General features: G+C 43.7%; 1 protein-coding gene across 1 annotated transcript; it reads left to right on the top strand.

Moving 5' to 3' along the window:
* The first annotated feature begins 12,827 nt into the window (after window positions 1–12,827).
* LOC127782883 (probable gamma-aminobutyrate transaminase 3, mitochondrial) lies at window positions 12,828–18,629 on the top strand. Its single transcript, XM_052310157.1, has 19 exons — window positions 12,828–12,992; window positions 13,692–13,813; window positions 13,920–14,004; window positions 14,156–14,228; window positions 14,400–14,497; window positions 14,728–14,820; window positions 15,110–15,183; window positions 15,566–15,604; window positions 15,767–15,855; window positions 15,940–16,016; window positions 16,110–16,184; window positions 16,766–16,813; window positions 16,903–16,986; window positions 17,109–17,196; window positions 17,273–17,351; window positions 17,436–17,526; window positions 17,623–17,701; window positions 18,091–18,206; window positions 18,309–18,629. Exons 1-19 carry the CDS (start codon window positions 12,945–12,947, stop codon window positions 18,381–18,383), a joined length of 1,533 nt encoding a protein of 510 aa, XP_052166117.1. The 5' UTR covers window positions 12,828–12,944; the 3' UTR covers window positions 18,384–18,629.
* The last annotated feature ends 41 nt before the right edge of the window (window positions 18,630–18,670 follow it).

The raw sequence follows: 18,670 nt of genomic DNA, 5'->3' as shown, positions 1-18,670 counted from the left end.
CGGCCGCCGCCTACGCCTCCACCTCCGCCCACACCTCCGCCTACAACTCCACTGGCCCAAGCAAGCCGAAGGCTTCTCCACCGCGAGCCGTTCTTCTCGAGGGCCGGCCTTCGCCATATCCGTTCTGGAGCTTGCAGGCGCTGTCCGGATCTGGAGCTCGTGGGCGGATCCGAGCCCCAACCGCTGGATCTGGCGGTGATGAATTCCAGATCCACTCGAGCTCCGCCGCCATATCCCTTCCCCTTCAGATCCATTGCCTCCCGATGGAGTTTATCCTTTCTGTTCTTTGCCTAGATGAATATGATTGTGATTTTTTTTTTGTGATTTTTTTTGTGCCCAAATGATTGAAAATGTGAAGTGATTTTGTTCTTTGGCCACATAAATGTGATTGTGATGATTTTTGTGATTCTATTTTGTGTCCAAATGATTGTGAATGTGATTATTTTTGTGATTTGTGAATGCCTAATGAAGGCTTGCATCTAGCTATGCTTATAATATTTTATTTTTTTGACGCATTTTTTTAGGTTTGTGACGGATCTCAATTGAGACCCCTCATAGATAAGGATCACCATTAACTAGTTAATATTTTTACCCGTCACAGGTGAAGGTTAAATGTGACGGATTTTACTTGCTGTCCGTCAAAGGTATCTTTTACCATTGACGGGTCTTTACCCGTCACAGATAACTCAATATCATCAGTGACCACTTATATGTGACCAACGCTTAATCCGTCACAGGTAAGGGTATGAGCCCGTCAGAGGTGACCTGATCGAGCGTAGTGTCCGATAACACACTAGTAAATACTAGTACATTGTTATCAAGTTTGTGATCAAAACAGATCAGGTTAAATGATGCTCTGCGTCTGAGTTAGTGAGTTTTGCATGATATCGCCCAAGGATCTGAATTCTGAAGGGTGAACCGATCTTTACTAATCTCATCGCATCTCATCTCATTAATTAAATTAAATGAACGATAAATGTTTATTCTTTCTCTTATTAAGCCACGTATATGCTAGATAGATTAGGTGAACCGTTAGATTTATTGCCTCATCAGATGGCAAATGCTTTGGCTGATCAGCCATTTAAGCAAAATAAGCTAACTTGCATTGAAGTTTGGCTGAATTGGAGATAGCTGTGGCTAATCAGCCAAAGTATTTGGCCAACCGATGAGGCTGTTAATAAGAACGGTTGGATATATGCAGAGAAAATGCATATTGGAAGATTCAGGAGACTTCCTTGAGAGAAGGTATGGGACTGTGAGTAAAAAAATATCATGAGTAACTTTGATCAGATTAAAAGGAAATGGCCAGAAGATGACCCTTAAACAGTCTCGATGTTCATGAAAGCGAGAAAAAGAAAAATGGAGCAGATGTAAAAAGAGTAACATTGGCATAGATACCCTAGGTAAATTAGAATAATACAAACAATTCTAATAAATACCATCATTCTCAAATGGTTCAGAAATTTACTTTTTTAAAAAATAGGATGTTCAAAACTTACCACAAAAGAAAATCAAGCATGTTTATAAAATTTGATCCCAAGTGAGTTAGATTTAAAACAAATCCCACTAACACAATAAATTCTACATTTTTTTCTTTAACATGCTAATATAAGATTTACAATAAATTTCACACGCTAGGCATAATTATGGTCAATTATTTGTTATCACAGTAATATTTTCCAATATATAGCTAAAAAGATTGTAACTAAACTTCTGGTCAAAATTCGTTCAACAAATTGCTTTTAGAATATTTGTATACTTTACATATCATAACATTTAATAGGGAGGGATGTCATTGTCGTGCGAAAGCGCGAATCTACTGGCTAGTATTTTGTGAAGGGAGTAATTCCTTCTGTGATTCACAGTAAAATTGTGGAGAAATATTCTTTCCCGTGCAATCACATATTTCATCTACATGTTTGTTTCATACTTTCAGTTAGGATGCAACAAGAATTACATGGCTATGTGGCCAAATGCATGAATCATGAATCCAATTCACATCTCATTGTACAGTTGTCATGATCAACTCTAGGACTACATATCTTATGAACAACACATCTTAGATCATACATAGTAACCAAGCTTATAAAATGCATGGGTACATAGATACATGCGTGTAGGATATGTAACACACTAGTTATGATATTTAGTAATTTTTATTATATGTTAATATTTATATGATAGCTAGTTAGTAATTTTTATTATATGTTAATATTTATATGATGTTAGAGGAAACTGAACATGAACTCCTAGAGGATGGTTGATTAACTTTACTTGTATCAACTCGAATTATTGAGAGCTTACCCAAATTCATCCATGCAAACTAGATACGTTAGGATAGGAGGAGGTTTTATATTCATATTGCGGATTAGATAAATAATTTATGAAATAAGATTACTCGAAGTTATACATTAAGGGGTATTTACTAGTAGAAGCATATGAAAGAGAATTAAAAAAAGAAGCATATGAAAGAGAATAAAAAAAAGGAGAGTGTGATCTTCTTTATGTTAGGGGGCTTTTAACTATTTGCCACTCTTATGAGTGGTGCTTAACGATTTGCCACTAGGCCCACATGTCATAGACACATGAGGGCCCACATGTCATAGACACGGTGTGGCAAATCGTTAATTGCCATGTCACAAGAGTGGCAAATAGTTAAATTTCCCTTATGTCAGAGTAGTGCATGTTGCATGGAGAAGTCAAAGTGAGAGGGCTTTGAGCTCGAGCATAACCCACCGCGGATAGCTGCCCGCCGTTGGTCACCGATGGTCCAGAACCAGAGGGTGGTGGTGTCGTTGCCATCGACGTCGCCGGCGAGTAAATCGATCGCGCGATCGATCCGATAATTAGTTGCTTTCTGGTGGGCTCCAGTCAACTTGGTAACCGACGCGAAACAGTTTTCTGTTGAGATAACAAGGTATAAATATTTCCAAGAACTGTCACTTTTAACGTTGTAGAGATCCCATCGCGTCGAAAAAGTACCCGATTTTACCGTTAATTTTGCCGATTATTTTGTGTGGGCTCTGGAGGATTTTTTTTTTCTTTTTGTTACCCAATCCCCAATGGATTAATCCGATCCAAGCAAATATTTAGATCTCGAATTTGCTATATATCTATCGTGCGATTTAAACAAGGGTATAAATATTTCTAGAACTGTCACGTAAGACGAGGGAACGTCTTCCTGTCCCTGAACAGAATAACTTAACAAATTAACCCTTATTTTCTTATTTTCCTTCAAATAGGAAAATCCGGCGCCCCATCCCCTAGCATGCATGTCACTTTCCGATGTGCATACAACCTCCCCCATCATTTTCTCTCTCTTACTTTATACTCAATTAGCAAGTTATAAACTACTTTTTGTCATAAATTATATGTCTGATTCGTAATCTGATTGCACTATTGAATTCGTAACAATTAAATCTTTACGAAGAGATCTCACAAGACTATATTTTTTTTTAAAAAATAATGTATTATAACTGAAACATTTTTATATTATGTATGAAACATTAAGTTATAACCACTTAAACATTAAGCTATAACCACTGAAACATCACAAAATAATCGATGAAACAACCTAGAACACCATATGCAACATTCCAAATGACCTAGTGAAACATCAGTTGAACATCATAAATATACATGTCGAATAACATCGCGTGCAACAATCCCTAGTAAAACATCACAAAAGACCTACTGAAACATCACAAATTAAGTACATGGTAAAACATCAAAATAATACCATGTGCAACATTTCAAAATGACCTAGTGAAACATTAGCCGAAACATCACAAAATACCTCTTAAAAAACACTCAACATTTCAAAATGACCTAGTGTAACATCATTAAATACCTATTGCAACAAAAAAAAACTTTCTAAAAAAGTTACCAAAATATAGTCAAGTGACGCCTTGTTACGATGATTTAATTGCGATACAATGGCATATTCAGATTACGAATTAGATAAATAATTCAAGTGGGATCTTGTTTGAAGTTTTACATTAAGAGTATAAGCATGTACTAGTAGAAGCATATGAGATAGCATAAAGAATGAGAGTATGAGCTCCTTTATGTCAGAGCAGCGCATGTTGCGTGGAGAAGTTTGGCCCTGTATATATCACACCCTAAAATTTTTCACCCTGTCACATCACATCGAACATTTGAACACCTGCATGAAGTATTAAATTTATGCTAAAAAAAATAACTAATTGCACAGATTGCAAATAATTTGTGAGACGAATCTTTTAAGCCTAATTGCTCCATAATTTGACAATGTGGTGCTACAGCAAAGATTTGCTAATGACGGATTAATTAGGCTTAATAAATTTGTCTCGCGGTTTACTGACGGATTCTATAATTATGTGACACGCAAAAACTTTACATTCCTGGATCTAAACACCCCCTTATGTGACGGATACTGTGATTATTCCTAGTAGTAGGATAAAAATACAGACATTAGACAGTTTGAAGAGAGGCGTGTGAACATCTGTTTTTTTTCCGTTTGATCGGGCGCCCTGATAAAAGCATTTTCGAATGTATAAAGGTAAAAAAAATACTACTTTGTCCTTAAGGTTAGTTTTCATGCATACTGAGGTTGCCCTTATAGCAAGGCCGATAACATAATTTTCAAATTTTCATATTAAATATATGTGCGGCATATGGTCTCCTCGTCTTTGATTTTTCTCGTGTCGTGTCATCATATATACCACTACCACTAGTCCACTACGGAATCATTCCAAATAAAAAGAAAAATGCAAGTTTCTTTTATTTAGGAGTAGGACAGAAAATGCTACAATCACTTTGTCTGTCGCATCCGGCATCCCTCGTCACCAACAATAGGTTGATGTCGTCTGTGTCATTTCAGGTCTCCTTTGTTTGTCGTGTCCTCAGACACGCTGAGGTGGACATGCTCAGTGGAGTACATGGATGATAAAATGCTTAAGTCCACACAATCGTTGTAACCAAAAAAAAATTGTGTAATCTCTTGAGCAAAAAACAACTAAAGCATGGAGTGGTATACTCATCGATGATAAGTGCCTTTTTCTTGGATATTTATATAGTCACACGAATTTCATATGTAGAACTTCAAAAGACTGATAAACAAGTACCTCAAAAGACGGTGGAGGTTTTTTTTTTTCTGCTTTGCGTTGAACTCGGTAAGGAGGAGAATTTAATTTGTTATAAGCTTATTTTCCTTCTTACAAGAATAAATTAGTATGTGTTTTTTCAAAAGATATACACCATTCTAAATGGATTATTTGTAGATTATTCATGTCACGCTTCTAAACATATGATGTTTTTTCCAAAAAAAATTTTCTACATCACCTATAAACATAAGGCAATTGTTCTAATTTATTTGTTAGGTTTATAAATATAAAATATTTAAGGAAAAAGTATGAATTACCCCCTAAACTATCGCGGTCGGTCAAATTACCCCCCTAAACTCGAAAGCCAGACATTCTATACCCTCAACTCTTCAACCCGGACAAATTACCCCCTGAACACTGTTTTGGATGGTTTTGGGATAGACTGGCTAACGTGGCATTACAACATGGCAAAAAGTATTTTAGAAAATAATGGGCCCACCTGTCACTCTCCATAACTCCTCTCTCTCTTCACCTCAGTCCCCCTCCATTCGCTCCATCTCTCTTTATCCCTAACCGAAAAGAGAGGAGATGGCGACGGAAAAAGCTAGGGTGACGACGGAGAGTGGTCCCCTAGGGGCACTGGTGACTGAGCGCGGTCGGCGACGGAGGCGAAGACTAGTCGCCCAGGGCACCAATGGTGGAGCACGGTCGGCCAGAGACTGTCCTTGACGGGGGCGCTGTTGGGCATATCGCCGGGGTGTGGCTGCGCGATGGTGGAGGAGAAGGCCATTCGCCACATTACCGGGCGCCGTGGAAGGGGGATGCGGCGGCGACGGCAGCATAAGGGGGAAGCCACCGCCTCGCCTGACGCTCTGTGCGCTAACCCCTCGGTCCTACTTGAGGTGCGACCCCGCTGGATCGACGGCCGGCAGCGTCAGATCGAGGAGAGGCCACCATCGCGGAGATTCTTCCCGCCCCGCATCCACCACCCCCATCGGTTACAGCTTCTCCCCTACCGTCGCCGAGAAGCTCGCGGTGGAGGAAGGGGCGTCATCGAGCTCGTTGTTATCGCACAATCCATGCGGCGGCAGAGATGGACAAGGCAGGGGAAATACGGTGGCGGGGGAGATGGGGCGACACGGTGGGGTGCCTGTAGAGGCCAGCGGTGTGGAGGCGAAGCTCCTCGGCAGATGGTTGGCGGCGACAAGCCTGGACAACATCGGCGAGCTGTGGAACGTCGACCTCGAGGTTGTTTCCCTGAGGCTCGAGCTCCGCCCCCAGCTGCCAGTGTTAGATAGATATATATCTTGTGCATGTTTGTTTCCTTTTGTGCCGATCCCTCCTAATGTCTCTCCCGATTCTGTTTCTATAAGTCGGTTGAGTGGATAAGGGAGGTTTCGAGCCTATATGTACTCCGCACCCGATATCAATCCAATCTATTGCGTTGAGTCTATCGCGCTCTCATGGTATCAGATTCCTTGTTTTCCTGCTTCCGCTATCTAACCTAATCGATCTCTGTGCTGCACCTCGCCGCCATGTCGACGACGTCCTCCTCCGCGCATGACGACCTCATCAACACTATCGTCAATGCCGTTGCCGACGCCGTGCGCGCCAACTACCAGGCGCCGCCAGATCTCCAGATTGATCCCACCACCGTCCAGACGGTTGCCGAGTCCGCGGCCACCAAGGCATCCTCCACCGTCCGCGACGCTCTCGTCAAGCATCTGCCGCCGCCGGCCGAGGAAGCCCAATCGCCGACGTCCACGCCGCCGCCAATCCCGCCGATCTCGACCGCGCCGAGCGGCCCTCTGCCGCTGGAGTTGATGGCTCTGTTCGCGCGGCTCGCCATCCCGGCCTCCGGCGCGATTGGCGCGTCCACCGCGCCCTCGTCCTCCGGCGCCGCACCACCGCCTCCTCTGGACGCTGAGACGTGTACTACTCTCCATGCCCAAGCAGTTGCTGTGCTCAATGTCAAGGCTCTCGTCCCCGTGACATTAGACCTCGTCGCCGGCAACTATGCTCGATGGCGTGGTCTCTTCCTCGTGGTTCTCGGCAAATATGCCTTGACGGACCACGTGCTGTGCGACGCTCCTCTTCCCGATCATGCCGATTGGGCTCAGATGGATTGTGTTGTCCTCGGATGGCTCTACGGCTCCGTCTCTCAGGACCTACTCCAGGAGGTGATGTCGCCGACCGCCACCGCTCGCTCCGTTTGGCGCGATCTGGAGTACCAATTCCTCGGGAATTGCGAGCTCCGCGCCGTCAACCTCTCCGCCGAGTTCCATGGCTTCACGCAAGGCGACCTCTCTGTCTCCGAGTACTGTCGCCGTCTCAAGACCATGGCGGACAACCTCGCCGATCTCGGCGAACCTCAGACCGACCGCACGCTCGTCCTCACGCTCATCAACGGCCTTAGCCCTAAATATGATCATATGCAATCTCTTCTTCCTATGCAGCATCCCTTTCCCAGCTTCATTCAAGCTCGATCACAGCTGCTGCTGGAGGAGATCACCAAGGGACATCGGCCGACTACCGATGCAGCCACCGCCTTCGTCGCTTCATCCACGGTTCCATCTGGCTCCACCACCACCGGCGCCTGCACCACCAACAACCCCCAAGGCAGTGGCGGAACCAGTGGGAACTCGCGCAATCGCCATCGCGGCCGCGGCGGTGGCGGCGGCGGCGGAGGCGGCAGCGGCGGCAACAACGGCGTCGGCAACAGTGGCAACAGCGGCGGCAACTCTCAGGGCGGCGGCGGCCAGCACAGCGCGCAGCCGGTCCAGTCCGCGCCCCCCGCGCGTGTGGCCCAGCACTGGCCAACACCCTACAATCCGTGGGCCGGCACAATACAAATGTGGCCTGGCTAGGCCCACGGACCAGGGACATTGGGCCGGCCCCCCTTTGCTGGTGTTGCTGGGCCGCCCATTTATCGCCCACACTCGGCCCACGGAGCTTCATCGCAAGTTGGGCTGGCCCCGCTCCAGCTCCCGACACAGGCTGCTTTTCAACAGTCTATGGTGCCTCCCTCACCGACAGCTGCGCCATCACCACATGCTTGGGCCGGCCCCTCTCAGTGGGACCCGTAGGCACTCGCGAGCTCCTTCAGCACCTCCACGCTGACGCCACTACATGGATTCAGGTGCATCTTCCCACATGACTTCTAATACCGGTATCCTTAGTGCGTCTCATCCACCCCCTCACAATTTTCCTTCTCATATTGTTGTTGGCAACGGTTCACTTATTCCTATCACCTCCACCGGCACAGCTTATTTACACTCCCCGCATCGCTCATTTGTGCTTAATGATATTTTAGTGTCTCCTTCCATTATTAAAGACCTAATATCTGCACGCCGGTTTGCTCGTGATAATTCGTGTTCTGTTTGTCTTGACCCTTTTGGCCTCTCTGTGAAGGATTACCAAACCAGGATCGAGATCGCCAGGTGCAATAGTTCCGGTGACCTGTACCCCTTCTCGGCAGATACTCTACCCTCGGCCACCTCTGTCCAGGCTTATGTTGCTTCTACCACCAACACCGACCTCTGGCATCGCCGCCTTGGCCACCTTGGTCATGAAGCTCTCACTCGCTTGGCTCAGGCGTCCGTCATTCCTCCGCCGAAGGGAGCTACCTCACTCTGCCATGCTTGTCAACTTGGGCGTCACACTCGTCTTCCCTTTACTAGTAGCTTCACTAGGGCTACGGCCAATTTTGAGCTTATTCATTGTGATTTGTGGACATCTCCTATACCTAGTGTGTCTGGTTTTAAATACTATTTGGTCATTCTAGATGATTTCTCTCACTATGTATGGACCTTCCCACTTCATTTTAAATCCGACACCTTTGCCACCTTATCACGCATTTTTGCCTTTGTGAAGACTCAATTTGCAGCTAGCATCCGGAACATCCAGTGTGACAACGGTCGTGAGTTTGACAACTCTACCGCCCGCACCTTTTTCCTCACCAACGGCGTCTCCTTGCGGATGTTGTGCCCCCACACCTCCCCTCAGAATGGTAAGGCCGAGCGCATGCTACGTTCTCTCAATAACATAGTTCGCTCCCTGCTGTTTCAAGCTAGCCTACCACCTTCTTTTTGGGTCGAGGCCCTCCATATTGCCACACATCTCATTAATCGTCATCCCACCAAAACCCTTCATCACCACACCCCGTTTTTTGCCCTCTATGGTGCTCACCCATCCTACACACACCTCCGAGTCTTTGGATGCAAGTGTTACCCAAACTTATCCGCCACTACCCCCCATAAGCTTGCCCCTCGCTCCGTCATGTGTGTGTTTTTAGGATATCCCGAGAATCACAAAGGGTACCGGTGTTTTGATCCTGTCTTCAATAGGGTCTATATTTCACGTCATGTGGTGTTTGACAGATGCTGCTAATTTGGACTTTCTTGAGGATTTTTCAGCTCCTCTGCTGGCTCCCATCGGTCGACACATCGTCAGCAGCTCCAGCCGGCAGGCTGGAACACCCCCTGGGCCGGGTGCCTCCGTCGGCAAGCCATCCGGCTCGGCTAGGCAGGCGTCCCCGGCCTCTTCACCAGCTCGGCCCACAGAGGCTGGGCTTCCTCCGCTGGACCGGGCGCTTGGGACCCCATGCTGTCCCCCCGGTCCACCCATTCGGCAGCCCCCTCCAACACCGGCTCCTCCAACGAGCCGCCCCCGTCGACCGGCCCGGCTCCCACCACAGGCGCGTCTTCCCTGCGGCCTCCACCGACAGGCGCGCCCACGCGTCCTCACAGCGTGCGCGTCCCTGGCGGCCACGCTCCTCCACCGATCCTCGGTGCTTCTCCGGTCGACAATGAACATGCCATGGTCACGCGTGGCAAATCTGGCATACGACGACCGATCGATCGTCTCAACCTCCACGCCGCACCCTTGTCGCCGGTGCCTCGCACCTATCATGCGGCCTTGGCGGACCCCCATTGGCGCACTGCCATGGAAGAGGAGTACAATGCTCTTCTCACCAACCGGACGTGGGACTTAGTTCCTCGTCCACCCGGCGTCAACATCGTCACCGGCAAATGGATCTTCCGCCACAAGTTCCAGGCCGACGGGTCTCTCGACAGGTACAAGGCTCGCTGGGTCTTGCGTGGGTTCACTCAGCGTCCTGGCATTGACTTTGATGAGACATTCAGTCCGGTCGTGAAGCCGGCCACCGTTCGCACCGTGCTGAGTCTTGCAGTCTCCAAGGACTGGCCCATCCATCAACTTGATGTGAAGAATGCCTTCCTTCATGGTACTCTCCAGGAAACTGTTTACTGCTCTCAGCCTGCTGGTTTCATTGATCCCACCAAACCCGACATGATCTGCCGCCTCAACAAGTCCTTGTATGGTTTGAAGCAAGCGCCTCGTGCATGGTACAGCCGGTTTGCCACTTTCTTACTCACACTTGGCTTCTTTGAGGCTCGGTCGGACACATCATTGTTTATCTATCATCGTGGTTCAGATGTGGTCTATCTCCTACTATATGTCGATGATATTGTGCTCACAGCTTCCTCTGACAGTCTTCTTCGTTGGACAATTTCCGCCTTGCAAGCTGAATTCTCCATGAAGGACCTCGGGCTTCTCCACCACTTCCTTGGAATCAGTGTTACCCGCACTTCCACTGGTTTGTTCCTCAGCCAGCGACAGTACATTCTTGATGTTCTTGCTCGTGCTGGCATGTCCGAGTGCAAGCCATGTTCTACGCCGGTCGACACTAATGCCAAGCTCTCAGCTGTTGATGGTGCCCCAGTTGCTGACCCGACTGATTACAGAAGCCTCGCTGGTGCATTACAGTATCTCACTTTCACCAGGCCAGATATATCCTATGCTGTCCAGCAAATCTGCCTTCACATGCATGACCCCCGGGAGCCGCACCTTGCCGCTCTCAAGCGTATACTTCGCTACACTCAGGGCACCATCGATCATGGATTGCATTTTCAGCGCTCTCCAACTGTTGACTTGGTTGCTTATTCTGATGTTGATTGGGCCGGTTGTCCCGACACGAGGAAGTCCACCTCGGGCTATGCCGTGTTTCTTGGTGACAACCTGATTTCTTGGTCCTCCAAGCGACAGAACACAGTCTCCCGTTCCAGCGCCGAAGCAGAGTACCGAGCCATGGCCAACGCCGTGGCGGAAACATGTTGGCTTCACCAGTTATTGCATGAGTTACATACTCCACCCTCCAAAGCTACGGTTGTCTATTGTGATAATGTCAGCGCTGTCTACCTTTCTACAAATCCAGTACAACATCAACGGACTAAGCAAATTGAGATCGATCTTCACTTTGTTCGTGATCGTGTTGCGGCTGGAGCTGTTCGTGTACTTCATGTGCCAACCACATCGCAATATGCTGATATCTTCACCAAAGGGCTGCCGACATCTGTCTTCACGGAATTTCGTTCCAGTCTCAACGTTCACTCCAGCGCCGTTGCGACTGCGGGGGGGGGGGGGGGGGGGTGTTAGATAGATATATATCTTGTGCATGTTTGTTTCCTTTTGTGCCGATCCCTCCTAATGTCTCTCCCGATTCTGTTTTTATAAGTCGGTTGAGTGGATAAGGGAGGTTTCGAGCCTATATGTACTCCGCACCCTATATCAATCCAATCTATTGCGTTGAGTCTATCGCGCTATCAGCCAGCTCCAATGTTGGATCCGAACCTCCTCGTCCCTGCCGGCTCCTGGTCCTGGATCGATGTAGGCCATGGCCACCTCCACAGCTGCACCTTCGCGTTCGACCATGTCGCCCACGCCTCCGCCTCCATGCCGCCGGCCTCTGCAGGTGCCCCGATGTGTCGCCTCCTCTCACCGCCGCCGTATGGCCCACATCGCCGGACCCTTGCCTTGCCTGCTGGGATTGAGCCGAAGGAGAGGAGAGGAAGATGCCCTGACAACTGGGCCCACTGATTTTTGTTTTTGTTTTTGCTGATTAGGCTGCCACATGTATGGCTGTATGCCATGTAGGCTGAAAACCTCTCCAGTTTGAGTTAGGGGGATGGTTCATCCGGATTGAAGAGTTTAGGCTATCTAATATCCGGTATTGGAGTTTAGAGGGTAATTTGAACGACCGTAACAGTTAAGGAGGGTAATTCGTACTTTTTCAAATATTTAATTCATCCCTGTAAACAGAATCATCATCCATCAACCTCCATCCGCATTTCATCCGAGAAGAATGAGCATTCTTCTTCTGATGCAACAACATTGGAGATATAAACAGTGCTTTGTAGTCGTTTCTGCCCCCACAAATATCAGTGTATTCATAATACTCCGGTACTCCCTTTGAAGATTTCGTTCTAAGTTAAACGTATTTGAATTTGACTTAATTTATCAAAAAAATATTTAGCCATATTTTCTAATACCAAACAAATATATTATAAAAAAATCGATTGTAGATTTAATTAAATTAGTTTTGTGTTGTAGATATTGATATATTTTTTATATAAATTTGACTTAAAACTAAAACATCTTATATTTTCGAATGGATGAAGTAACGCTAAAAAATTTTCAGGAAAATTGATGCATCATTGTACTCGCTAATCCTTGCAAACACTGATTCGTTATTCAATACAAGCAACTTTATTTCTTTAGACAAGGAATAGCTCCAAAAATGAACCCAGCCACGATCTTGGGTCACATTCAGCTTGTTCACATGCACCCTGACGTTTCCTGCGGGGTGGACGTATCAATTTGCCCTTCGTTCCCCGCCCACCGGAGCCATCACTTTCAAGAACGGACGGATAATTTCCACCAAATGTCCTCCTCTCCACATCCTTTTCATCTCCCACCTCCTCACTCCTCGTCAGTTCGTCACTTGCTTCCAAGAACCCCGTGACAACTGACAAGGCGGGAAGGAATCCGAATCGCAGCGAGATGATTTGCCGCAGTCTCCTCCTTCTCAGATCTAATGCGGCCTCCAAGGTGATGTTGATTAAATTCTGCATTTCTTGGTTGGAGGTTTTCACTGCACCTGCGTCACTGCTTGTAACAAGAAGTGGAACGGTTTTGAACTTTTGATGTTTCCGTCTTCTTGTTTTTTGAATATTTGGAGGTAGTATTGCATATTTTTTGGACTGTGGAATTGGTTTTTGATCCCTATAAAGGCTCAAGAACAACAGGGTGTTGCTGTTAGTAAGCAGGGTTGTGTGGGTGTGTTTGGTTCGTTTTGCAGCCTTAGAAAGGTGCAGTCTTTTGTTAATCGAGAATTGGTTAATAATTGGAGCAGTCGTGTGTTTGTGATTTGCTTTATTCTTTTTAAATTTGCCTTCTGCAGATGTTATGTTTAGTCAGATTTACGATGTTTATGCTTCTTTGAGCAATTCTTCAGCAACTCTCTGAACTCTGCTTTTTCTTGCACCAGATATCTTTCCTGATTATTTCGTTGTGCTGTGATCAGCAACTTGCCTTCATTCTTTGTTTTGTTAAAAAAAAAAAAAACCTTGAATGTACAGATTTAAGCAGTAATGGTTTTACTCAAGATTAGAGTTTTCTTCAGAACAGTTGCTCTGACAGTAGCTCGAGTAGTTTGAAGCGATTTTGAACTCTTAACATTATTCTAAAGCCAGCATTTCTTACAGCTCATGTGCCTAAATTCTACATTTCATCTATTTCCTCACATAGGCAAGCAGCATAGTAAAACATGTAGCTGCCCCTGGATGTTTGCCAGAATATTCCTCAGAGGCACCAGCCAGATATTTCAGCTCTGAATCGTCTCTTCAGGTCGACTCGGCAGAAGAAAATGGGTATGTTTTATGTGCAGAATTATCACATAATTATGTGTATAGACATATCTAGTGTAAATTTCTTGTTATCTACCACTGATGCTGCAACATTTTTTACCTGTATCAGGTTCAAGGGGCATGGCATGCTGGCCCCATTCACTGCTGGATGGCAGAGCACCGATTTGCATCCTCTGGTTATTGACAGATCTGAGGTTCTGCAATTTGGCATTGTCTTAAATTTTTTTTTTCCATTGATTCTCAGATTATAGCACAAGATTTAGAACTTGGAGCTTTCCATGTTGACTTCTCTTCATAATGTGGTGGTTTCTAGCTTTATCTTATATTATATTCAACGAATTGCAGGGTTCTTACGTTTATGATATCAATGGCAAGAAGTACATAGATGCTCTTGCAGGATTGTGGTCTACGGCTTTGGGTATGTGCACCGGTTCGAGCTGTATTGTCATATTTTTGTGGTATACCAGAGAGTTGTTCCTACTTTCTAGTAAAACTCGTTTCCCGCATATGTAGCGAATGTAGTATTGCATATATACTAACTGAAACTTTGCTAGTCTTCTTTTCTTTGCGTAATTCCCTTTGCTTTCAGGTGGTAACGAGCCTCGATTGATCAAAGCTGCAACTGATCAATTGAACAAATTACCCTTCTACCACTCCTTTTGGAACCGTACTACCAAACCCTCATTGGTACCTTTTTTATCTCACTACCTTTACAGGAATATGGTTAAAACCGTAGGTTGTTGATATTATATTTCAAACAGTGTGCTTGTTATTTTACTTGATAATTCCTAGTTTCACCATCTTCCAAATAGGAATAAATTTGATGCTACAATTGATTACATCACATTTAGTAGTTCCCTTGTTTCTGTTAAAAATCGGTGGTTTCTGAATCTTGATGGTTATACTGCTAATTTCAGGATCTTGCTAATGAAATTCTCAGCATGTTCACTGCAAGGGAAATGGGAAAAATATTCTTTACAAATAGTGGTTCAGAAGCAAATGATTCTCAGGTACAATAATTAGTCAAAACAAATAACTATCATTATTTGGAGTTTATACTATTCCTGCTTTCATTATGGCCTTTTCTGTTCAAGTTTGGTTAGTAAAAAATTGCAAAAATAAATGTTGTGCCACATAATATAAAAACATTATGGGGTTTTATTTACTGAAAATAAATAGTGTATGGTCCCCCATTTGTGATATTCCACAAAGTACGAAGGTCAGTTGTGATATTCAGAGGATTATGGTGGAGTAGAAGTAAGGAAGTATTCAGTATTATAACAGTGTTGTTCTTTACAGGTAAAGCTAGTTTGGTATTATAACAATGCGTTGGGAAGGCCAAACAAGAAGAAATTTATCGCACGCTCAAAATCGTACGATTCATTTTACTTTACACTTCAGCCCTTTCTCCTAATGCAATAGACGATTTGTTGATATGATTTATTTTCATTTATGATTATAATTCTCAATTTATTTTGTCCTGCATGTCAGTTGTATATTTTTACTTGCAGTTCAGTATATAAGTCTTTCACATGTTAATACCAGATGATGGTGTCAGTTTATATTATCATGCTTTTTGTAATAATTTTGCATCAAACTTAACAACAGATGAAATACTCTAAGAATTATTTGTAAATCACCGTCCTTGCATCCACCAGCATTACCATTGCAATATCATTTAAGCTCCTTAGCTTGATTTTTTAAGTTCTCGAGCCATTTTGGATGTCATACATTCCTTCTTGTATATTTTTACAGATATCATGGATCAACATTAGTGTCAGCCAGTCTATCAGGGTGAGTAAATCATACTGCATAACATCAATATTTCCTTCTGTTAGTCCTTAAATCTATCGAATAATATTCATACTAGTTCTGAGGTAATTCTATAATCCTAAGTAGATGTTTTCTTCTCTTGGTATATTTAGAATAACTTGCTAATTCCTGCATTGTTTACAGTCTTCCTGCTCTTCACCAAAAGTTTGATCTGCCAGCTCCTTTTGTTCTGCACACAGATTGCCCTCACTACTGGCGCTTCCATCTTCCTGGTACTCTTGTTGCAGCATTTTTTTTATTTGTGGGGTTGGGGGCTTTTACTATCACGCTAATGAAATGATTTTACTGTGATATAGATGAGACAGAAGAAGAATTTGCAACTAGACTTGCCACCAACCTGGAGAATCTTATTCTCAAAGAAGGACCAGAAACAGTGAGGAATTTTTCCTTCTGCCATCAGAAAAGACCATATCCTATATTTTGTTGAATATTTCTCTGATGCATTTCATATCCTTTTTATTTTCAGATTGCTGCTTTCATTGCTGAACCTGTGATGGGTGCTGGCGGTGTTATCCCTCCTCCAAAGACATACTTTGAGAAGGTAACCAGAATCACATGTTAGATTTTTCTTTCCATGATCCTTTGGGGAAAAAAAGGTGCCTTCTAGAAATATTTGGCCCCACAGTCCATACAACCTTGATGCATTTTCTGAATTCAAGAAACGTTTATTGCATGTTGATTGTTGAACATATTACATCCATCATATCCTCAGTTCAGTTTGTAGTATTTGACAGATTTTTAGCTGACTACTGAAGAGAAGTTATTTATTCTATGTCCTTAGGATTATATTATTTCAATTAAACTTGGATGTAAAACAGAGACCTTCTGTGTTTATCATTTCCCGGTCAGCCCATGCACTGTTCTGGGAATGCATAAAAAATGCATTGATATTTAGATAGAATTTTGTTACTATACCGTCTCTAAGATTTCTTACATTTTAAACAACTTCCAACATTTACGTAAAAAACAAGTTGCAACAAGAAGGTAGCCCTGATTTTCTTTTATGTAGCTTCATTATTGTTTTCATGGTGCTGATGCCAATTATTTGTTCTTTCCACATAAAATATTTAGATTATTGTGCTGCCTCTAATAATTTTCTGTGGGTTTGTTCTCTACCAACAGATTCAAGCAGTCCTCAAGAAGTATGACATCTTATTAATAGCAGATGAGGTACTCGAAAGTTTCTCTATTAGAAAGAAAGTCTGAATGGTAGAATATTTACTTTATGGGAAAATTAGTATATCATCATCCATTTCTAGGTCATTACAGCATTTGGTAGATTGGGAACCATGTTTGGATGTGATATGTATGACATTAAACCAGATCTTGTCTCAATAGCCAAGGTGAGTTCAGGCTTCAATAACAGCAGAGTGCTTATCTGATAAGACAAGAACTCTCCTCTCTCTTTTATTTGTTTGATGAAACTGATAGAGATTCGTTTTTCTCATTTCTTTTCTCCCATCAGGCTCTATCTTCTGCCTACATGCCAATTGGAGCTATTCTTGTTAGTCCGGAAATAACAGATGTAATTTATTCACAGAGCAACAAGCTCGGTAAAGACAATTCCATGGGATGAACTTATTTTTTGTGTTGCTTCTGAATTGACAAGCAAATTCCTGTTTGTTACAGGTTCTTTTGCTCATGGATTTACATACTCGGGGCATCCAGTTTCCTGCGCTGTCGCCATAGAAGCATTGAAGATTTATAAGTAAAACACACTTTTCATAATAACACAAAATATTCATATTATGCTGATGTGATTATCTGATGAATCCTTCCTAATTTCTATTAGAGAAAGGAATATCATCGAACATGTTCAGAAAATTGCCCCAAGGTTCCAGGAGGGAATCAAGGCCTTCTCTGGAAGTCCAATTGTAGGCGAGGTATTATCATGTCTAAGTTTCTTGTAATTTTGTGAGATTTCAAAGTCGGATGGATATTTCTTGTTCAAACACATAACTGTCTGCTCCTCTACGCAGATACGTGGTTTAGGACTGATACTTGGGACTGAATTTGTCGACAACAAGTCTCCGAATGATCCATTCCCTGCTGAATGGGGTGTGTATCTGCCATATGATTGAATGCTTTCGTTTTTCTGAAGAATGTACCAAGAATTTAAGTAGAAAAAATTAGCCCATCTTTAGGGTCGAATGCAAACAGGGGAATTTTATTATTTACCAGTACCATTATTATAGGTAATTATTGTTTTTTTCCTCCATAGGTTTTCACGTCGGCTAGGGACTCTGAAAACTACAAGTTAGCAGTAATTTATTTCTTTGTCTATAGTTGTTGCTGAGTCGCAAACAGTGGGATTTAGGACATGGATAACCTATTCTTCAGATTTAAGCACAATTTATAAATGCAAACTTTCCTAACGATGCAAGGATCCTTACAAAATGGTTTGCATGATTGCAGTAAACTGATCTCGTTTTGGTTGCGAATCCCAGGTGTTGGTTCATTGTTTGGTGCCGAGTGTGAGAAGCGCGGAATGCTTATCAGGGTTGCTGGGGATAACATTATGCTTTCGCCACCGCTTATAATGACTACTGATGAAGTTGAAGAAGTAAGATCACATATTTACAATATATCATATTTTCTATATATAATTTTCGGTGTAACTGATTGAACTAACTTGAATCTGTCCAAATCCTGTGTTAATATCTAGATTATTAGCAAATATGGTGATGCCCTGAAGGCCACAGAGGAAAGGATTGCAGAGCTCAAAGCCAAGAGGGGTTAGCCATTGCCATTGCCATTGCCACAGTCGTTGTTGCAGTGATTGATGATGGTGATGACAAATTGACAATGTTCAATGTATACAGAGTGGTTTCATCTGTAGATGCCAATAATGAAGTGTAAGCCTGAAGCTTGTTCTAGATGCGAACATTGAAAATGATACAATTGTTATCTTCAACTGAATATTGGAATGGGGAATATGGCAATTGCTTATCTCAATCATATCAGTGAGGTCTTTGACTTTCTTCAATTGCCTTATTGTGTTACTTGGTGTTATGCTACATGCTGTTT

Source organism: Oryza glaberrima, chromosome 8 (genome assembly GCF_000147395.1).
Source record: "Oryza glaberrima chromosome 8, OglaRS2, whole genome shotgun sequence".
Lineage (NCBI taxonomy): Eukaryota > Viridiplantae > Streptophyta > Magnoliopsida > Poales > Poaceae > Oryza > Oryza glaberrima.
Note: the sequence above shows the minus strand (reverse complement) of the source record. Positions and strands in the feature narration are given on the sequence as shown.

What these genes read in the sequence shown, in the direction of transcription:
- LOC127782883 (XM_052310157.1), top strand. Translation starts at nt 12,945, where the DNA reads ATGATTTGCCGCAGTCTCCTCCTTCTCAGATCTAATGCGGCCTCCAAG. An exon ending in TTTATCGCACGCTCAAAATC is followed by an intron (nt 15,184 to 15,565) that starts GTACGATTCATT and finishes ATATTTTTACAG; the next exon opens with ATATCATGGATCAACATTAG. An exon ending in ATCTTGTCTCAATAGCCAAG is followed by an intron (nt 16,987 to 17,108) that starts GTGAGTTCAGGC and finishes TTCTCCCATCAG; the next exon opens with GCTCTATCTTCTGCCTACAT.